This window comes from Mugil cephalus, chromosome 3 (genome assembly GCF_022458985.1).
Source record: "Mugil cephalus isolate CIBA_MC_2020 chromosome 3, CIBA_Mcephalus_1.1, whole genome shotgun sequence".
In the NCBI taxonomy this organism is placed as follows: Eukaryota; Metazoa; Chordata; class Actinopteri; order Mugiliformes; family Mugilidae; genus Mugil; species Mugil cephalus.
In genome coordinates this window covers 3,486,469-3,504,570 of record NC_061772.1, presented here as the reverse complement: position 1 = coordinate 3,504,570, position 18,102 = coordinate 3,486,469, and the positions used below count along the sequence as shown (strand labels likewise).

Sequence of the window (18,102 nt, the reverse complement as noted above, 5' to 3'; positions counted from 1 at the left end):
TTAACACAAACCCACTCTAAATACTTACTACTCGGTACAGCATTATTACTTTAGGCTAATAGAAATATTTAAGATGTATGCTACTTACCTCTTGTAGTTACTTTCTAAGCATAAACAAGCTTGTTTAATTTTTTGAAATAAAAGCATGCAAGATAACTTTTTCTGTTCAGATACACAACCCTATATTTTTATATACAAGATGTGCACTTTTTTTTTTTTTTTTTAAACATACAGTTAAAAAATGTCTGAGATGTAATTATCCTTGTTCAGCTTCATGGAACAGTATAGTGACGTCTCACAGATTATGTGTTTTGTTCTTCATAATTGTTAATGGACCAGTACTAGTGCTGAAATATGGAAGTGTTACTCTAGTGCTACAGGTTGTACCGGATCATATAGACTGGCCACATTCTGAGAATTTTTTTTTTAAAGAAAAGTGTCACACTCACAGCAGTGTAAGAAATCAGTTTAATGTATGTAATTTTACAAAATAAAAAGATCCTGGTAAACAAATGTATAACACAATTCAACAAGGAAAAAACAAACAAAAACGCTTTCAGCACACTCAGGAGCCATTAATGTGTGGCTCTTCATCCATGTCATCTTGATCCTCTTCTTGGTCTCCCTCATTCATTTCTTCCCCAGAACCTCCACCCATATGTGTATCCATCTGTGCAGCGTCACCCTCTTCCTCTTCTTCCTCCTCCACCATCTCTGCTTGACCTGATTTTACAAAATAAATATATCCATTCAATCATCCATCACTGAAAATACAAAAGGTTATAAAAACTTAATGTTTTCTCTTTAGCTTTGACCGTTTGGCCACATGTACGTGGACAATAGTCATTCAACCTGAGTGAAATCAAGTGTTTTACATGTAACATAACATTAATCTGAACAGAGCTTTGAACATGCTCAGAGTGGTTCTGCCACCTGTGGAGTGGTGAATCTGTCAGGAATATAAAAAACTGTTGTTTTCTTGCCAACAACTGCTGACATTGAATTAATTCAATAGAAAGAGATGACAAAGGCAAATATAGATAAAATTTACTTTAATGTTTTTTCAACCTTACTACCAATAGCGTCCCAGCTTTATTTATCAATTTAGATGCTTATTTCAATGAATCATTGTTTTGCTATCACCATGTTTCTGTCCCTCCCTCTATTGTAATTCTTGGTGCAATAGCAGTGTCCATGTGAATATTGCAAGTGAAGCTCTAAGACCCAGGAGCAACTACTAAAGGTTGCCAGTTCAGCACCAGTTCACCACAGATTAAGTTTTTGTCATAGACTGCTAAAAATTACTGCTACTACCATCACTGCCTATTCAGAAGGTGCTTCTTTGTTTGGTTGGTGATGTTACTTCCTCAGTACAGATTTCTGACACCAACTCTTAAAGCCCCAGTTCTGGTTAAGAGCGTTCATGCAAACTGACCTTGTCTGAGCTCTCGGCCAGGGATCTGGCCAGCCTGCAGCATCCCTTTCAACCTCTCCACCTCCGCCAAGGACGAGGCATTAGCGATGGCATTCTGAAATACAGTCATTCGTGTAAGCCTCAAACAATCCGGCAACTTGTATTCTCAGTCGTTCAATTAATGTTGTGTACGTCCAATGCAAAAGGTCTGAATGTTCACCTAGGTTATTTTGTACATCAGTGCATTGTGCGTAAATTCCACTGCTGTTGTGTAATCATTGTGTTAACACATGACAATCACTATCATTATCATAGATGTGTTTGATACGGTTGAGCGACAGTAGAATTGTCATTATGTGACGGTGATGCTTCCCTTTGTTAAAGGATGCTCTCTGACACCAGATCAACAGCACTCAAGACGGACAGAAGTTGATAGATGCAAGTAGGTGTTACTTAAAATGTGTCTGTTTTTGCTTTTTTTCTCAAATGACACCCATCCATGCGCATTTTTGAAGACAAGGAAGTAATAGTTTAAGTCCCAAACCGCCTGAAAACATGAACCTAGTAGCACAGTAGTAGCTAAATGGTTACAGCACATGACGCCACATAACTGCTCTGTCCCCCATTCAATCCTGACAGAGGATCTTTGCTTTACTGACGCCAACGGCTGAATCTGCATCTTCATTATGGACGGTCAAAAAAAAGCCATGGATAAGCAAGAACTGAACCTTGATGGCTTCCACATCCGCTTGAGACGGCCCTGTCCTCTTCTTCTCAGGCTGGGCTGCCTCTCCAGGAGTGAATCTAAGAAGAAACACAGCTCACATGAACAACATGCGCACACACAGGCCTCTCTGACCTCTCAACCAGTGTAGTCTCATGTGTAGTATCTTTTCTTGGGTCAAATAAACTGATACATTGTCCAAAGACAGCAGCTCTGAGCATCACTGTGGTGAATATTTCCAGCTTTGTGTGTTAAGCTTTGTTAACTTAAACTTAATTATTACCTCCACATTTGCAGACACATATACTGACTTTCTGTCTTTTTGTGCAGATCCTCACAGTCTTATGTGGGTTCCAAATGATGTGAGGTGCTGTCTGTGAGTACTGGTGACAGTATTTAACCCCTTTGATCAGCCAGGATCCAGTGATTCTGAGAAGCTGCTGTCTAACACGGACTTTCAATCTTACGTTTTTGATCGCCTGGCAATATCCTTTGCAAGTTGAGCACCTCGTTTGCCTTTGAACATTTTCTCCGCCTCCTGGCGTTCCTATGACAATATCACACAGTTAAAGTGAAAAATGCTTGAAAAATGACAGTCTCAGATTTCATCCAAGTGGTGCACGATGTGGCAGGAATTCAAACAATTCACCAGAACTCCATGGATGTTCAACAGGCTGTTAACCACTGCAAAACAACAGTTAATCTTCCAGTTTTAGCTTTTATAGCTCAGACACAGAGTAGGATCACATTAATATAAATTGGATTGGGACTTGTCACAACTTACCTTCAGTTTTACCTTCTGAAAGTCAAGCACACGGATCTGTGGGATTTTGTTGATGACATAGAGCCTGTAATGCTTCTTGTTTGTCACCGGATTCCTTAGCAAGCTGGAAATTCAGTGATAATTACAAATGTGTACAATCATGACACAGTGGTACGTGAGACAATAAACGTGTCTTCGAGTCTTAATGATTTCTACCTGAGCAGGCTCAATGACTTCACCGTGGCCAGTGTGTCCAGGTCACCCTACACAGGAAAACAAAGAAAACAAAGATTCAGAAACACGTGCTAATAGCAAAACAAGAGGGATTTGCTATTAAAATAATTCTGTTGCAGAAATGTACTCACCAGCTCCTGAATGTTGTTGTTTGTGAGGACCAGTTCTGTTAAACTCGGCAGACAATGTTCCAGATTCTCCCCTATACGACTGGAGCAACATATCATAACATTATAAGCATACTGTAATCAAGACTGATTCTTCATCGACAACAACTAATGACCAAAGCCCAAGTAAGCCGAAAAAAAAAAACCTACGCACATTTAGTATTCCATTTGATTAGGTTGTTTTCAGTGGATCTATGATAAATCTACTCTTAAACCAAGGAGTCACTCATGTGGGTATTCCTTAATAAAGCCATACTTTTATTACTTCATTCAGTGCAAATGAGTTCTTATGTTTTTTTACGATCCCAACATGTTGGAACCTTTTAAAAGCATTAAGTAAACTCTCTGGTCTCTGACTAGGACTCAGTAAGAATGAAAGTATTTATCAAATAACTTGAAAAGTAGAAATAAATTATAATTGTAGAAATAAACTGTGAATATAATCCCTGGTTTATTTGGGACCCATTCCTCTCAAGCCACTTGGTGGAATTACTTACCAGATCCTGTTGTTGTTCATCAGCAGTGTTTTCAGTCTCTTGAGCAAAGGGAAGCCGTCCAGTTTTCTGATTTCATTATCAGACAAATCAATAGTGTCAAACTGGTCCAGAGTAGCTCCAAGATTTTCAAGCACTGGGATTTTATAACCTGTAAGATGCAAAATAAAGATATAAATAAATGCATAGGCAGAACACTGAAAGATAGCAACGTTTTAACAGCGAGTTTTCAGTTCTTACTAGGAAATTAGATGACAGATAAATAAACATACGGTATTAATCCCTGTATGATACTGTTGGGATACAGCATTGCAGACAATAGAAAGTCAGCTTAAAAAAAAGTTATAGTATTAAAAAAAATGAATACCGATAAAATAAAAAAAGGGGTCGAATTTATCCAACATAATGTACATAATTTTAACAGTAGCAATAATAACTGTATGTATGCAACATGAGCTCATGTATATAATAATATATGTTCAGTAGTGTGACCAAGTACAGAATGAGTCCTGTCAATAGTGTAAAGTGTATTTAGTGGGAATTATGAACGCGTATAACAAGTCATATGTATAATATAGCCTAAGCTAGGGTGACCAGAAGTCCCCGATTTCCTGGGACATTCCCCGTTTTGGATGACCTGAATGAGAAAGAAAAAAAAGAAAAAAAAAAGGTTGTAGACAACAACATCAAGAGTTATTACGGTAGCCGGTCGCGCAGCTATTGACATTACAGAAGTTTGATTACATTTAATTATTTTTCATATCATTTCAGAAATCTGGTCACCTTAATATAATCATCTACCATCTGTTTTGATTACATACCAATTAATCATCCATGAATGCATATAATCAGAGTTTTGTGTAACTTATCATTTAGTTAGAGCTCGTCTTATAGTTGCCTCCTTTTAATTATATATTTCCAGTTTGCTTGTGCAAACCCTCAGGAATGACTGACTTCCACTGCTCCTTGCCTCCGAGCCAAGTTGGCTAGCCATGCTAACAATAGCTAATGTCTGTTTTCGCACACGTTCTCAATTAGAAGCGATTTAGTAACGTCACACTGAGATAGCGATGTTACCGCTGAGGTTATTCAGTATTGCTGTACAAGAGAATAGACGGCAGCCCATCCCTGGTGATACAGGTATTGTCTTTTCCATTCATACATTACCCACTAAACACTTATGGAACACGTTAGTGCATGCTCCCGGCCACTCGTGACAAGCTTTACAGCTACTAAGTAAAAGTGTTTGAAACGAAGCTTCTGTGTAATACAATTTGCAGCTCACAAGACAAAGTACCAGGCTCACGTTTTTAAACTGAGTTCTGAATGAGGCCGCGTAAACCCGGAGGAAGCCGAGCTAACAGCAGGCCCCTCCAACTCTAGGCTGCTGTGGTGAAGGAAGTTGAACTAACCTCGGAGATCCAGCTCTCTGTCTTTCACGGGGTTGGTGTACTGAGCAGCCTGCTCGATTAGCTCCGCGGACAATTTCACCATGGCGAGGACAAAATCAGGCTTAAGCTTATTGTCACAAATATCCTGAGAAGTGTGCTTTCCCTCTACCGCTACACGCTACCCGGAACACTTACGGTGATAACGTTGCCTTTAGTTTCTCATAGCGCCTCCCAGCGGATGGAGGACAGTATTGTGAGGGGTGCCTGCCACTGATCCCCGAGTTCATTTCATGTATTGCAGGGCTGGGCAATTAATTTCTACAGGGGGCCGCATGAAAAATCTGAACCGTGTTGGAGGGCCAAACCAAACGATAACTTGAACGTTATTCTGCTCAATATTAATTTTCTCCCATTGTAAAAAGCAGTAAATTATATATGTTGATAAGCTGCTACTGGTCATCAGAAACATAAGAATATTCTGTAAATAGAGTTTTGGTGTAGGTTGAAGAGGAAAATGAAACACAATCGATCTGTAGTTTTGGATATAACACATTGGAATGTGGAATTATTTTCTGTATCTCAATAAATCTCAATAAATGTTTAACCCTTTAAGACTTGAATGTCCGTCTGCCCACAAAGAGAAGCTTGCTGTATTTGAATTACCGCAATCCCCGATGGATAATATTCAAGTTGCGCTTTCTAGAAAAAAATGCTGCCATTACGGTAATGATGACGCACCGCTGCTGTCGGCTGCAGGTTGAAGAGCAACGATCGCGGAGCCACAGCAAGAGAGAGTTGTTTGGAGGAAAATTTGGTAAAAACAAAGTTAGTTATACCCTTGAGATGTCACGAAGGTCTTCAAGGCAAAAGCACAACTAACCAGTGTTCAGTCACAATGAATACTGTCAATAGCGCAAACCACTGTGACTTACGGTAATTCAAAATCGGCCGCTTTGACGGATGCCAGCGATCCGTTCAGACTTTTGAGGGTTAATAGATGGCAAGAAGCTGTTTCAATCTTACTTTTTTTGTTGTTGACGAACTAACAGTGCCATGACGTAAATAACACATCATGGCTCAAAATAAAAGCAACACAGTCGTATTGCATGCACAGTTCATCTGTGCTCATGACTGACGTACCGCGGGCCGGACGGGAATGCCCAAGGACCGTATGCGGCCCGCGGGCCGTAAAATGCCCAGGTCTGATGTATTGTGTCATGATTAATACTGCATATGTCAAGCTTCACAGAAGGGCCCTGGAACATTTGCTGCAAAACTACACATTTTGCAAACTTGTTAGAACATCCCAAGAACAAATTCTACAAACGTTATGAGACCATTCTGCTAACCAAAAATGAACCTGCCTGTGGATATCTTTTAAGCTAAAGCAAATGTTTTACATTCAACATTAATTTAGCATTTTTAGTACTTCCATATTTAAAGTTTTCCTGGAGAGTTTTTATTTAGGCTCTGTTAAATCTGATATGGCTTACCTGAATCCCTCTGAACTCCCAGAATCTTTGAAAAACATTTGAACAAGGGTTTACCATGAACTCAGCATGAAATTGGTTTAATTAATGTAATCAACCCTGTGCACCACCCAAAGACTTTTGGACAGCCACTGCAAAGAATGAGCAGAGGGAGTGTAACAGAGTATTTTGTTCTAAAATGTCTTTTACAATTTATGTTTGAGGTATGAGAGTGAGCTTGTTTACTGTTTCCTCTATTTTATGATTTGTAACTACGTAGGATATTGACTGAAACAGAGGAAGAAACGTTGCTGCATCTCATGTCTGTCTACTTGATTTACAATAAATCCTGCTAATTTATTGTAATGTATTCAGTACTGTATCAAATGTACATACAAATCCTATTTAACTAATTTAAGTTGACTACAGTGTTCAAGGTGAATAACTGGTTAAGTTGGTCTGGTGCCAAGGGCTGGCCGGCTCAGCCACAGCTGAAGGCATTATGTTGCATTGTGGGGTTATCTGTCAGATTGACTCTTGCTAATGTGATATCTTCGAAAGTCCTGATGTATTTTTATTTATTTATTTTAATTTTGCACAAATACAAGGAAAATGTGATAACATTTTGGTGATCAAGGATCGAGGTAAAAACAATTTCGTAAAACACCTATAACTCAACAAATCACACTGAAAATTTAGAATTTGAATGCTTTATTGTCAGTGTACATCAGTACATCTGAACAGCAAGAAAGATAAAAAGAACATCCATCATCGTATATATGTGTGTGTGCGTGTGTGTGTGTGTGTGTAGGTGTTGTAACTTTCACAGATGTAAAGTTTTCCCTTAAAAACTAAAACTAAAAACAAGTTAAAAGTGTCTTCATGACAGTGAGTTCATAGTGTTAGCAGCCTTGTATCAGAGTCTCAGGAGAGGCTGGAATAAGGCAAAGAGGACCTCTCAGATTATAAGCAAATAAATTTACCTTAAAAAAAAAAATACAACAGAAAGAGAACTAAATGGGGGGACGTTATTTGATTAATATAAAACCAGAAGTTTTTGCAGGTAAAGAAGAAGAAGACGACGAGGAAGTTTTAAAAGCAAACTTAACAAAGTTTACATGGGGCCAGGAGATTACCACGGTGTTGGCTATTTCCTGTTAACCTTTTATGGGGCAAAGAACCATATGGTACTTCGGCACACATTTTAAATTGCGTCCCTGTACCTTTCAGTAAGGCTTAGAAGCATGTGGTTTTCTTTCAGCCAATCAGTGAAGATCAAGGAAACATTCTCAAAAATCAAGGGCAAATGTAGTCTCCACCTCTGCATAAACGCTGACTGGAACGGAACTATATGTTTATTTCATTAATCTTGTTTTTTTCTCCATGAAAATGAAAACAATTGAAAAATTTCATAAAAATGCCATCTTCTGATATCCTATGATAAAGCACTTGGGTTTAAATTTAGAATTTCCATGCATTTCAATGAGTGCCCTATGAAGGATTACGGAAAGTTAGCAGAGTGGAAAAAATACTAGTGAAAACAACATGTGAAAACTAGATTATAGCATTGAATATATGAACAGATACATAGTCTACCCAGTCTATCACTTATGTGTTAATAACCTGTGTGTGGTAGTTGAGCCACGGTAAACCACAAAACATGACATTTTCCCCACTAAATTAGGCTATACTTCGGTTTAGGCAAGTGGAAGCTAATTGCAGGTGTCTGTGGAAGATTTCCACCAACGTGATGTTAGCGTCTACTGTACAAAAGAAATGGCATCGCACAATTATAATGCTCTATTGGCATGGCATGTAAACTGTGTTCCTATGTTTCACTCCTTGTCACCAGCACCACTCCTATTAGGCAAATAGCAGCACCCAGAGCAATCAGTCTAGCCTGACACACACACACACACACACACACACACACACACACACACACACACACACACACACACACACACACTGATAACAACTAATACACCTTCACTCCAGACTTATCTCCCTCGTATGCCAAGTCCAAGCCTACCCGTGACTTATGTGTACTGTGGTTTTTCAAATGTTGGGTTGGTGGGGTGGATCAAAAACAACTTTTCTTATAATTATTACTGATACGTTTTAAGTAGTTTATTTAATAGTGTCAGTTGGAAGATAAAGATATAAAATGCAATTTGAATGAAGGCAGCTCATTGTTTGATTTTAAGTTGTTGACAGTTACCACTTGACTGTTAGCAGATACAGTATATGTGTCACAATACCATGTCACACCTTTTTAATGACTAACTGCACGTGGACTACATCTACCACAAAGCCTAAAACCGACCTGAAACCTCCAGAGCAGCCTGAAGGCAACGGTGGCAAGGAAACACTCCCTTTAACAGGAAGAAACCTTGAGCAGAACCCAGCTCATATGGAGGGACCCATCTGCTAAAGATAGCCAGGTAGAAACAGAGAAGATAGAGAGAAAAGAAGAACAGGAGAAACAAGATAAACAAACTTCTGTCATAGATACATACATTGGACTGAAGGAAACAGCGGTTAGTAATAGAAAAGAAATTATGAGAGATTAGAGGACAGGAGCTTAGTGCCAGAGAAGAGAAGGTAGAGGACATGTCCTCAGTGCCTCATTCTCCAGCAGCCTAGGCCTATAGAAGCATAACTAAGAGATGGTTTCAAGATTAAGTCTTTATTATCATTATGAGAGCATAATGAATGATGAGGACTCGCGGTTTGTTTGATTGTCAGGTGTGTGAGTGTATGTGGCTGACAGGGGAAGGTGCATGTGTGAGAGTACTGCAGGGGGTGGGGTGTGAGTGTTTCACTATGGGGAGGAGTGATTGCTTTAACAGCTCTGGGGAAGAAGCTGTCCCTTAAACCGGATTTCCATACATGACCTACCTCTATACCCCTCCAAACCTCACCACCCCACACCTCACCACCTTTTTTTCACCAACTTTTCCATCGCTTAGGAGCTCAGAACACAATGAACATAATAAAAGATACAAACTTAGCGGAGGACTGCACCAACAATGTATGCAATGGTGTATGCTTAATTCTGTCCACACGCTCCACCTCCTTCATGTTCAGTCTTCCTGGACTTCCTGTAATCCACTATGACCTCCTTGGTCTTAGTGATGTTCAGCTGGAGGTTATTCCTTGAACATGACTGTGTAAGATTGTGGACATCTTCTCTATAGTGTGTCTAATCGTTGTTAGATCGATAACAGATTAGAACTTCACTACCGTGTTTGTGGAATGGATGGCCAGGCAGTCACGTGTGATGAGGGCAAAGAGGGCCGGGCTGAGCACACAGCCTTGTGGTGTGCCAGTTCTGAGGATCAGTAAGGCAGACAGTGGACTTTCCTATCCTCACCACTTGGGGCCTGTTGGTGAGGAAATCACTGATCCAGGAGCAGAGCAATGTCGATAGTCCAAGGTTGTGGAAATTCAGGGCCAGCATGTCCAGGAGAACAGTGTTAAAGGCTAAACTGAAGTCCAGGCCGTGTGTCCAGGTGAGTCAAGGCCGTGTGAAGTGCTAGCGAGACAGCATCCTCTGCAGAACAGTTCTCCCTGTAGGCAAACTGGAGGTTGTCCAGGCCAGCAGGGATGGTTCTTGATGTGCTTTAGGAGGATCCTTTCGAAGCACTTCATGATGACTGGGGTCAGAGCGACAGGGCGTTACATCTTCAATTTGCAGCTACACTACACTCCACACTTAGATGTGGGGCCCACCTCTCTGCCCAGGTCGGGGTGAGTCTCGCGACGGCACCCCCTTGGTTGCAAGAACGGGCCCCCCTTGTCTTAAGCCTCAGTGCACCTGCCATGCCTCAACAGCTCTTACATTGTATATGGGTGTGAGTGTGTGTGTGTCTGTGTAATGTGTGTGTTTATGTGTGGGGTGTGTGTGTGTGGGTGGGGAGGGAGCGGTATGTTCTTGATTTGTTTCTTGTAATGTTTTATGTTTTTATTTGTGAAGCACATTGTGTTGCATTTTCTGTTGTTGCATGAAAGGTGCTATATAAATAAAGTTTGATTTGAATTTGATTCGATTAGACTTGGACTTAGACAGACTTTAATGATCCACAAGGGAAATTACTTTGTCACCATAGCTAAAAGTAAACACTCATAAAAAGAAAGATAAAATAAAATAAGATTAGGGTAAAATAAAATAAACAGTATAATCAAACAAATTACAGAATTAGCATTATGAAAATATACAAAAGTAGTTGGCAAAATAGTGTGATGGTGACGGGGATGTTTGGTCAGTTGCATAGCAACAGTGGTGTGGATCATGTCGTCATGGTGTTTGTCGTCAATGGTGTTTCCTTATCGGCTGAGGGACGGATGTAAAATCAAACGGAGTGTGTCCGCCTGTAGAGTCCCGAAGCCGGGCACTGATCTACTGTGGTCCTATGAACCAAGTCTCCAAAGCACTTCTCACGACACACTCCCTCTGGGTCCCATCAAGGCACACAGTCCATTGATCCCGCTGCCGAAGACCTCACATTCCCCCTGAGTACAGATGGCACCACCAACCCAAACCTCCTTCTTCCCTCCTCCACCACCAACTCCAGTCTGGCATCCAAAGCACGTCTTCTGAAGTTTAGCGGAAATCTCAGGCCTCACTCCGGGCAGCTCAAGGGACAGCGCTAGCAGCCAATAGCAGGAACCCACCAATAGACACAACGGCCGCTCCACCGAACTCCACAACCAATGACCAACGACAAAAAAAAAAAAAAAAACGAATTAAAAAACAGCACAAAAAGACAAAAACCGGTGATGTAGTTAAAATTCAATGTCTTATAATTAAGCAATATTACCCGAGAGGGTGTGCTTTAACGTCATTTGACATGTATGTATACATGTGTAAAGACATGTCAGATTGACAATAGGATAATCTGAGCTGCAATGACTTTATAGTAGGTGTGTGCATGATCAAAAATCAATATTATTGGCAGAAATAGAGTGCCCCAAAATTAAGCTTTGCTTAGGGCCTCATGCACACTTGGGCTGGCTCTGCTTCAGGACATAAAACGGGTAGACAAAGATGGAAAGACAAAGATATTACTACACTTACATACACAGAGCCCAGCCCATAAACAACACAACAAATCACCCAACACTAAACACTGTGTTCACAAAAAGAATACATCAAGAATACAATCTTCTCCTCTCACACATTACAGGCACCTATTACCCTCTTATCTCATCTCATCTTCCATACTGCTTAATCCTCACTAGGGTCGCAGGGGTTGCTGGAGCCTATTCAAGCTGGCATCGCGCGGGGAACACCCTGGACAGGTCGTCAGTCCATCGCAGGGCACTAATCAGCCTAATGAGCATGTCTTTGGAGGTGAGAGGAAACCGGAGTACCCGGTGAGAACCCACGCGGACACAGGGAGAACATGCAAACTCCTAGGCATCAGCCCTAACCACCGAGCCGCTGGGCCCCCCTACCCTCTTATATGATTCAGAAACTGATATCAGGTCTGGTAATTTTCCCCTTGTTATCATTCAACCTTGCTATCATGAGTTCATGAGGCATGATCTGTCATCATCTTAATCCACTCAGTAAATTCTGTTCGAGTCCGACTCTTCCAGTGGCAAAGAATGAATCTAGCTGCAGTGATGAAGCCCACCAGTGCTAAACCATATTCTGCTTTTGATATTCCTGGTTGTGACAGTGACCTGTCTCCCAGTGGGCAGAGTTGGGGGGATTCTGGTAGAGCTTTTCCAAGCCATTCACCCAGCTTTCCTATAACCTCTTTCCAGAAAGGAAAATCCAAAGAACACTACCACAGTGAATGTAAGCCTGTGCATTACACTTCCAACAAATACCTGTGATAATTTATCTTGGACGTCCCTGATGGACCATCCTGTGTTTGTTATTATGTTTTTCCATACAGCCTCCTCAATGTCACAGTTCAGATCCCTTTGCCAGTCTTAAATTATTATATTTCCCACATTGGGCATCCACAACCATATCGTAGAGAACTGAGGCAGAGTGAGCACAACTAGGCAACTCAAAAAAGAGTCTGATCCCCTTGCCTGGTTTAATGGCTGAAGTTCTTACACTACTCCTTAACTGGAGATACCTCCAAAAATCCCCTCTCTCTTTCTGGCTGAAATGTTCACTGATTTCTTGAAATGACAGAAACACCCCATCTTTATACAGGTCTCCAATCTTATTCAGGTTCCCCTCAAGCCAGGACTTCCACAGGAAAGGCCTCCTGTCTATTTTTATAGATGGATTATTCCAGATAGAGGCATAATCTTGTCTGTATTGGGACATCCCAAGCAACTTGTGTAACTTTGCCCACCCTACTCTGGAATGGTGTGAGATTGGATTACCTTCAAAGCTACTCAGATTACCCACAAGATTTCAATTGGTTTGAATGGGGCTGTGATTTCTTTTTCTATTTGTGTCCATCCAAGGCATGAGCCATTGCCGGCCCAATGGTTGGTTAACTTTACCATTTCAAACGCTACATTATAAAGTTCTACACTGGGTAAGGCAAGGCCTACTTTTCTTCTTGATTCATAAAGCTTTTACATGGTGGTCCTATGTCTCTTTCATTCCATAAATAGTCCTTAATTATCTGATTATACTGTTTAAAGATCCTGCAGGAATTGTCACAGGTGCCATCATTGAAATATAATTAAACTTAGGGGCAACTACCATTTTAACTGTATTGATCTTTCCCGTAAGTGTAAGATACAATGATTTCCATCTGTCTAGGGTCATTCTTTATATTCTGAAGCAACAGAGACATATTAAGTTGTATAATATTACTCATGTCAGCAGTCAGTCTTATACCAAGATACTTAATCCCTGATGATATCCATTTAAATTGGAGTGCACTAAGTGCAGCTGGATGGCAATCTCTGGACACTGGCATAACCTCTGACTTTTCCCAATTGATCTTATAGCCAGAGATTTGTGAAAATTTTTCAATTGTGTCTAGACGAATAGGGGCTGATGATCGAAGTCATGTTCTCTACCTCCTGCCTTCACTCCTGTAATTCCTGCCTCCGCCCTTAGTGCTACTGCCATAGGTTCCAGAAATAAAATAAACAATTATAGTATTTTTCTACCTATGCAAAGGTACTCAAAGCGCTTTTAAAGGCAGAGACACATCTACCCATTCACCCACTCAAGCACACACACATTCACACACCAGCGCCAGTTGCACTGGGAGCAACTGGGGGTTCAGTGTCTTGCTCAAGGTCATTTCGGCATATGGCACATTCCGGGGGTTGAACTGCTGACCCTTTGGTTTGTGGAAAACCTCTTCTATCTACCTACTGAGCCACAGCCGCCCCCAAACAATCCAATCTTGAGTGTGACTTATGTTTATAAGAGTAAAAAGAGAGCTCTTTTATGCCAACCAAGTGCAGATTGAAAGGTCTGTCTCTGTTAGCAGCATCTTGCACAGCCCTCTGCAGATCTTCATGCTATTTGGCTCCCTCTTTTATTTCTTTAGCCAGCCGCGCGTTCTCGTCTCCAAGTCCATGATTCACGAGTCAGCTTGGTCGAATTTCACATAAAGTGCAGCGACATCGGTCTTCATCTTTGCCTGGGATGATTTAACTGATGAAGCGTCACACAGCAGGACTTTGAGAATATCGCCGACTTGAGCAATTTCCTGCATATCCTTTTGGAGAGTTGCTTGAAGCACTGTCATCGCGCCTGTCGTGGCGGCTGGCGTGTGAGCTTCCACTTTTAAGGGTGCTGTCTTGCTAGCTGCGGAGCCACTAGCCACATTAGCATAGGTAACACCTTGTTTAACAGACATTGGTTTAGAGCTCGATGCCATCTCCGTGGTATAACACGATTTTGAAAGTGGACAAAATCGTTTGCACATTGTTCCTCCGCGGTTTAACCTGGTTTTATTTCTCATGTAGTGAAGATTGCCGTCGAATTACGTCGAAGTCAGGTGATTTCTCAGGAGAGTAATTTTTAGGCAGCCATCTTGTTCAGTGGTCACATGTGACTCTCTGTAAAGCGTTTTTTTTTTTTTTTTTTTTAACTTTGGCAAAGCTTCATGCTGTATGTCATGATTAATTAATTTAACATTATGGAATGATTGATGACAGATGCCATATATTACCCAAAGATAAGGTAAGGTAAGGTAAGGTTTTTTTGTTTTTGTTTTTCAAAATATACACTGTCTAGTGGTTTGTTTTCACCCAAATGGGGATGTGGCCTAATTTGCTATTGATATCTATACTCATATATACTCTCTCTCTTTCTCTCAATAACTTCTTAATCCACATTCCTCCCACCAGTGTGGACATTCTTAGAGGCCATAGCAAGATATCATATCTGTATCAATCAGGTATTGACAGAACAAAGGAATCACTGGTAACTGAAAGATTAGCTTGGTGGAAGAGATTAAATCGTGGTATGTTAGAGACTGTGCTTTGCTGAGAGCAGTTGTTGAGAACATTGAAAGGTAGCCATGACTAAATGTAATTATTTGTTTGTTTGTTATTTGTAAATTTCCAGGCAGACGTGGCAGAGGAGGAAACATGAACAGGAATTCAAGAACATGCAGCATTTCAGTTTAAATTCAATTCAGATCTTTTCTGACATGGTTTGTACACTGTAATTTTGAGTGAAATGCAAGTAAACTCAACTTGAAGAAAACATCTGCTTCAACTCATAAAGCTAAGTTAGAACCAATGATTATTTCTCATTTCACCTTGATATGAGTTAAAACAACTCATTAGATTTCATTATCCATCAAAATAATTCACAATCCCTCACTTTTTCAACTTACATTTCCAAGTTAAGGTCTTGTTCACTACATTCCTATCAATTGCCATTTTAAGTTGAGAACACTAATATGTTCGTGAAAATAAACGGGGACAAAAGGCACTGCAGAAGGCAGGAAAATCCAAAGACAAAAACTAAACTCATGATACATGGTATGGAAAACATAGGACAGGAACAAGGCCGGCAACACAAGAACATAACACAGGAAGGTAACAAAACAACACGACAGACAACAAAAGGAAGGCAGGGCTACATATACACAAGAATGCTCAGGGATGACAAGACACAAGTGAAACTAATGGGGGTAATCAAACCAGGACAAACCAATAAGCAATCAAGGACACATCAGGAAACACGACAGGAAATCAAGAAACTTGATTGACTTGAAAACATGATCACAAAATAAAAGACAGACACAGAACCATGACAACTTCAGACAGATTAAACATCTTAAAACAATTTGATTCTTCAGAAATATGACATGTGACAGTCTATGGAGGAGGACAATAATTAATAACAATCATTTGTATCCACCAAAAACAGCCTCGTTGGAATTTATTCCTGGTATGGAAAGACCCTTTAAAATTCATTACACTTATAGTGCCAATATTTAAGCTAACGGTATAATAGTGTGGTTTAATCCTCTTTGTAGAGACTCATTTCAAATGTGTGTTTTATTATTCTGTAATGAAAGCTATGTGTGTAGATTTGAATGTGTCAGACATGACACATCACAAGAGGCCGACGTGTTATAGTTGTAGTTTTAATTTGCAGTAGCCAATACATATATTTCTATATATAATTAAGGTCATAAGACAGTAAGTATGGTCTACATGTGTGGCAGCCAGAGTTAAGTTCGGTTTACTCATTATTGAGCCTAAAAACAAGTCATATTCCTTAACAATTTGATCATAAGAGATAAGAGATATATAAAAGGGTGTTTCCACAACATTTCATATTTATACATTGAGTTCACCGTGGTAGCTTTATTTTCATCTTATCAAATCTTTATTGTACGTTGATAAAAAAATAATAATAATAATAAAAAAATCATGTTCAGATTTCTACAAAATGGTCAAGGAAACCACTGGTACTGTTTTCTCCACCCACTTATCACTGTTGGTTTAAGGAGGTGAACGCTGTCCAAACACTATTTTATCCAATGTGGTCACATCACAAGTTGACTCAGAAAATCTCAGTATTGCACAACTTTTTGATTTGATACACAACTCCAAGTCAGCTCCGCCCTGGTCCTTAGCATGAGGTTAAAATAAATATCTAAATGGATATCTCGATGAAACAGTGAAACAAGGGAGATTGGCAGTCACCACATCGTTTGCCACAAGTTAACCCTATACTTAATGTGAATAGTCTGATTCTGAATTCAATCGCCACATTGTGATTCCTGTTAGTGTTTGTCAGTAAAAGTTCCAGCTCCTTCCCATCCTTTGCCAGTTAGCTTCCCCCAAGAACAATTAGCATATACTGAGAATGTATGATTAGCTATACATATACGTATATCTGTGTATCCTGCCCTTTACCATCCCTCTTTTTTATTTTAAAAAGTTGCGCAGATTCTTATAAAACTGTTAGAAGAATCTAATATTTCTACTTCTCCTTCTTCAACCTGTAAGTTAGTTACTTAGTTATTCACATTACAGTTGCTGCAGCATTTTGGATCAATGGGTGAATCTTCACAGAAATATTGGTACGTTCTAAAAATAAAGAATTACAAATTAATGTGTGGACTAGTGTTTAGTATCACTTTGATACAGGAGGTTTTTATTTTGCCAAATAGTACAGATGAAAACAGCTGTCTTAGAAACATGTTTTACTCACAAACACCATACACCATTAATCTTGTAACAAAATAGGCTAAAACTTACAATTTCCCATGATTAATTTTACTTTTTTAAACATATCCTTCAATTATTTGTTTCAACCTTAATTCCATCATTAACCCGCACAAACACCTACTAATTCAGCATTATGTTTAGTTAGAGATTCTCCCTACATGTTGAGTAATTAGTACTCAACATATTGAGTATTTCACATTAGTAAAAACCCAGGTGAGCTCCTCTTTTCTCGAAGCAGCAAATGCTATGACAATGACAGTTTGGATCACTTTAGCAGTCCATGAAACCTTAAGTCCAATTTTCAGTGAAAGCAGAATGAAACTGTTTCACATTATGGGTTTTGTTCATTTGGAGAGTGAAACTACGTTATTAAAGATATACTTGGCAATTAAGTCGGTAAGTACTTCTGGAAATTACAAGAGAAATTTGATGATTGGGACCCTTTTTGATACAGAGACGATCATTTGTCAGTGGGGAGATACATTGGGACCTTCATGTCAATCTTAAAACATGCCAGTGAAACGTTGATGCATTTGAGATTAGTTGGGGTAACAAATACATAAAAAAGTTTACATTTCAGAACATCTACAATTTCACTGCGACTAGCATTGTGCATCAGTATTATTTCTGGATTGTTGAATGATCTGTAATGCTTAATGTATCTGACTGCAATAATGGAAAGGGGTAAAAGAATTAGCAGCAGCAGGAGAGGTAGATGCAAATGCAATTGACAGCAGTTGATGGATGGTACAGCAGCTACGCCTGATCTTTCATAGGGCCATCTACCATCCCAGCAATCTGAGAGAGG

The 18,102-nt window shown here is 39.9% G+C and overlaps 1 protein-coding gene across 1 annotated transcript; it reads right to left on the bottom strand.

Annotated features, from left to right (window-relative positions):
- Positions 1-450: 450 nt before the first annotated feature.
- On the bottom strand, positions 451-5,403 carry snrpa1 (small nuclear ribonucleoprotein polypeptide A'). Its single transcript, XM_047580304.1, has 9 exons — positions 5,209-5,403; positions 3,800-3,947; positions 3,267-3,345; positions 3,118-3,164; positions 2,923-3,025; positions 2,606-2,685; positions 2,143-2,218; positions 1,436-1,529; positions 451-723 (listed from the first exon to the last, which is right to left on the bottom strand). The coding sequence occupies exons 1-9, from the start codon at positions 5,288-5,290 to the stop codon at positions 566-568; spliced, it is 867 nt and encodes a 288-aa protein (XP_047436260.1). The 5' UTR covers positions 5,291-5,403; the 3' UTR covers positions 451-565.
- Between the last annotated feature and the right edge of the window lie 12,699 nt (positions 5,404-18,102).

Bases quoted from the DNA above. Each gene is read 5' to 3' on its own strand.
- snrpa1 (XM_047580304.1), bottom strand. From the start codon at position 5,290: ATGGTGAAATTGTCCGCGGAGCTAATCGAGCAGGCTGCTCAGTACACC. The intron at 3,165-3,266 runs GTGAGTACATTT...TTTCCTGTGTAG, and splicing joins ACAACAACATTCAGGAGCTG to GGTGACCTGGACACACTGGC. The intron at 2,686-2,922 runs GTAAGTTGTGAC...ATATTGTCATAG, and splicing joins TTCAGAAGGTAAAACTGAAG to GAACGCCAGGAGGCGGAGAA.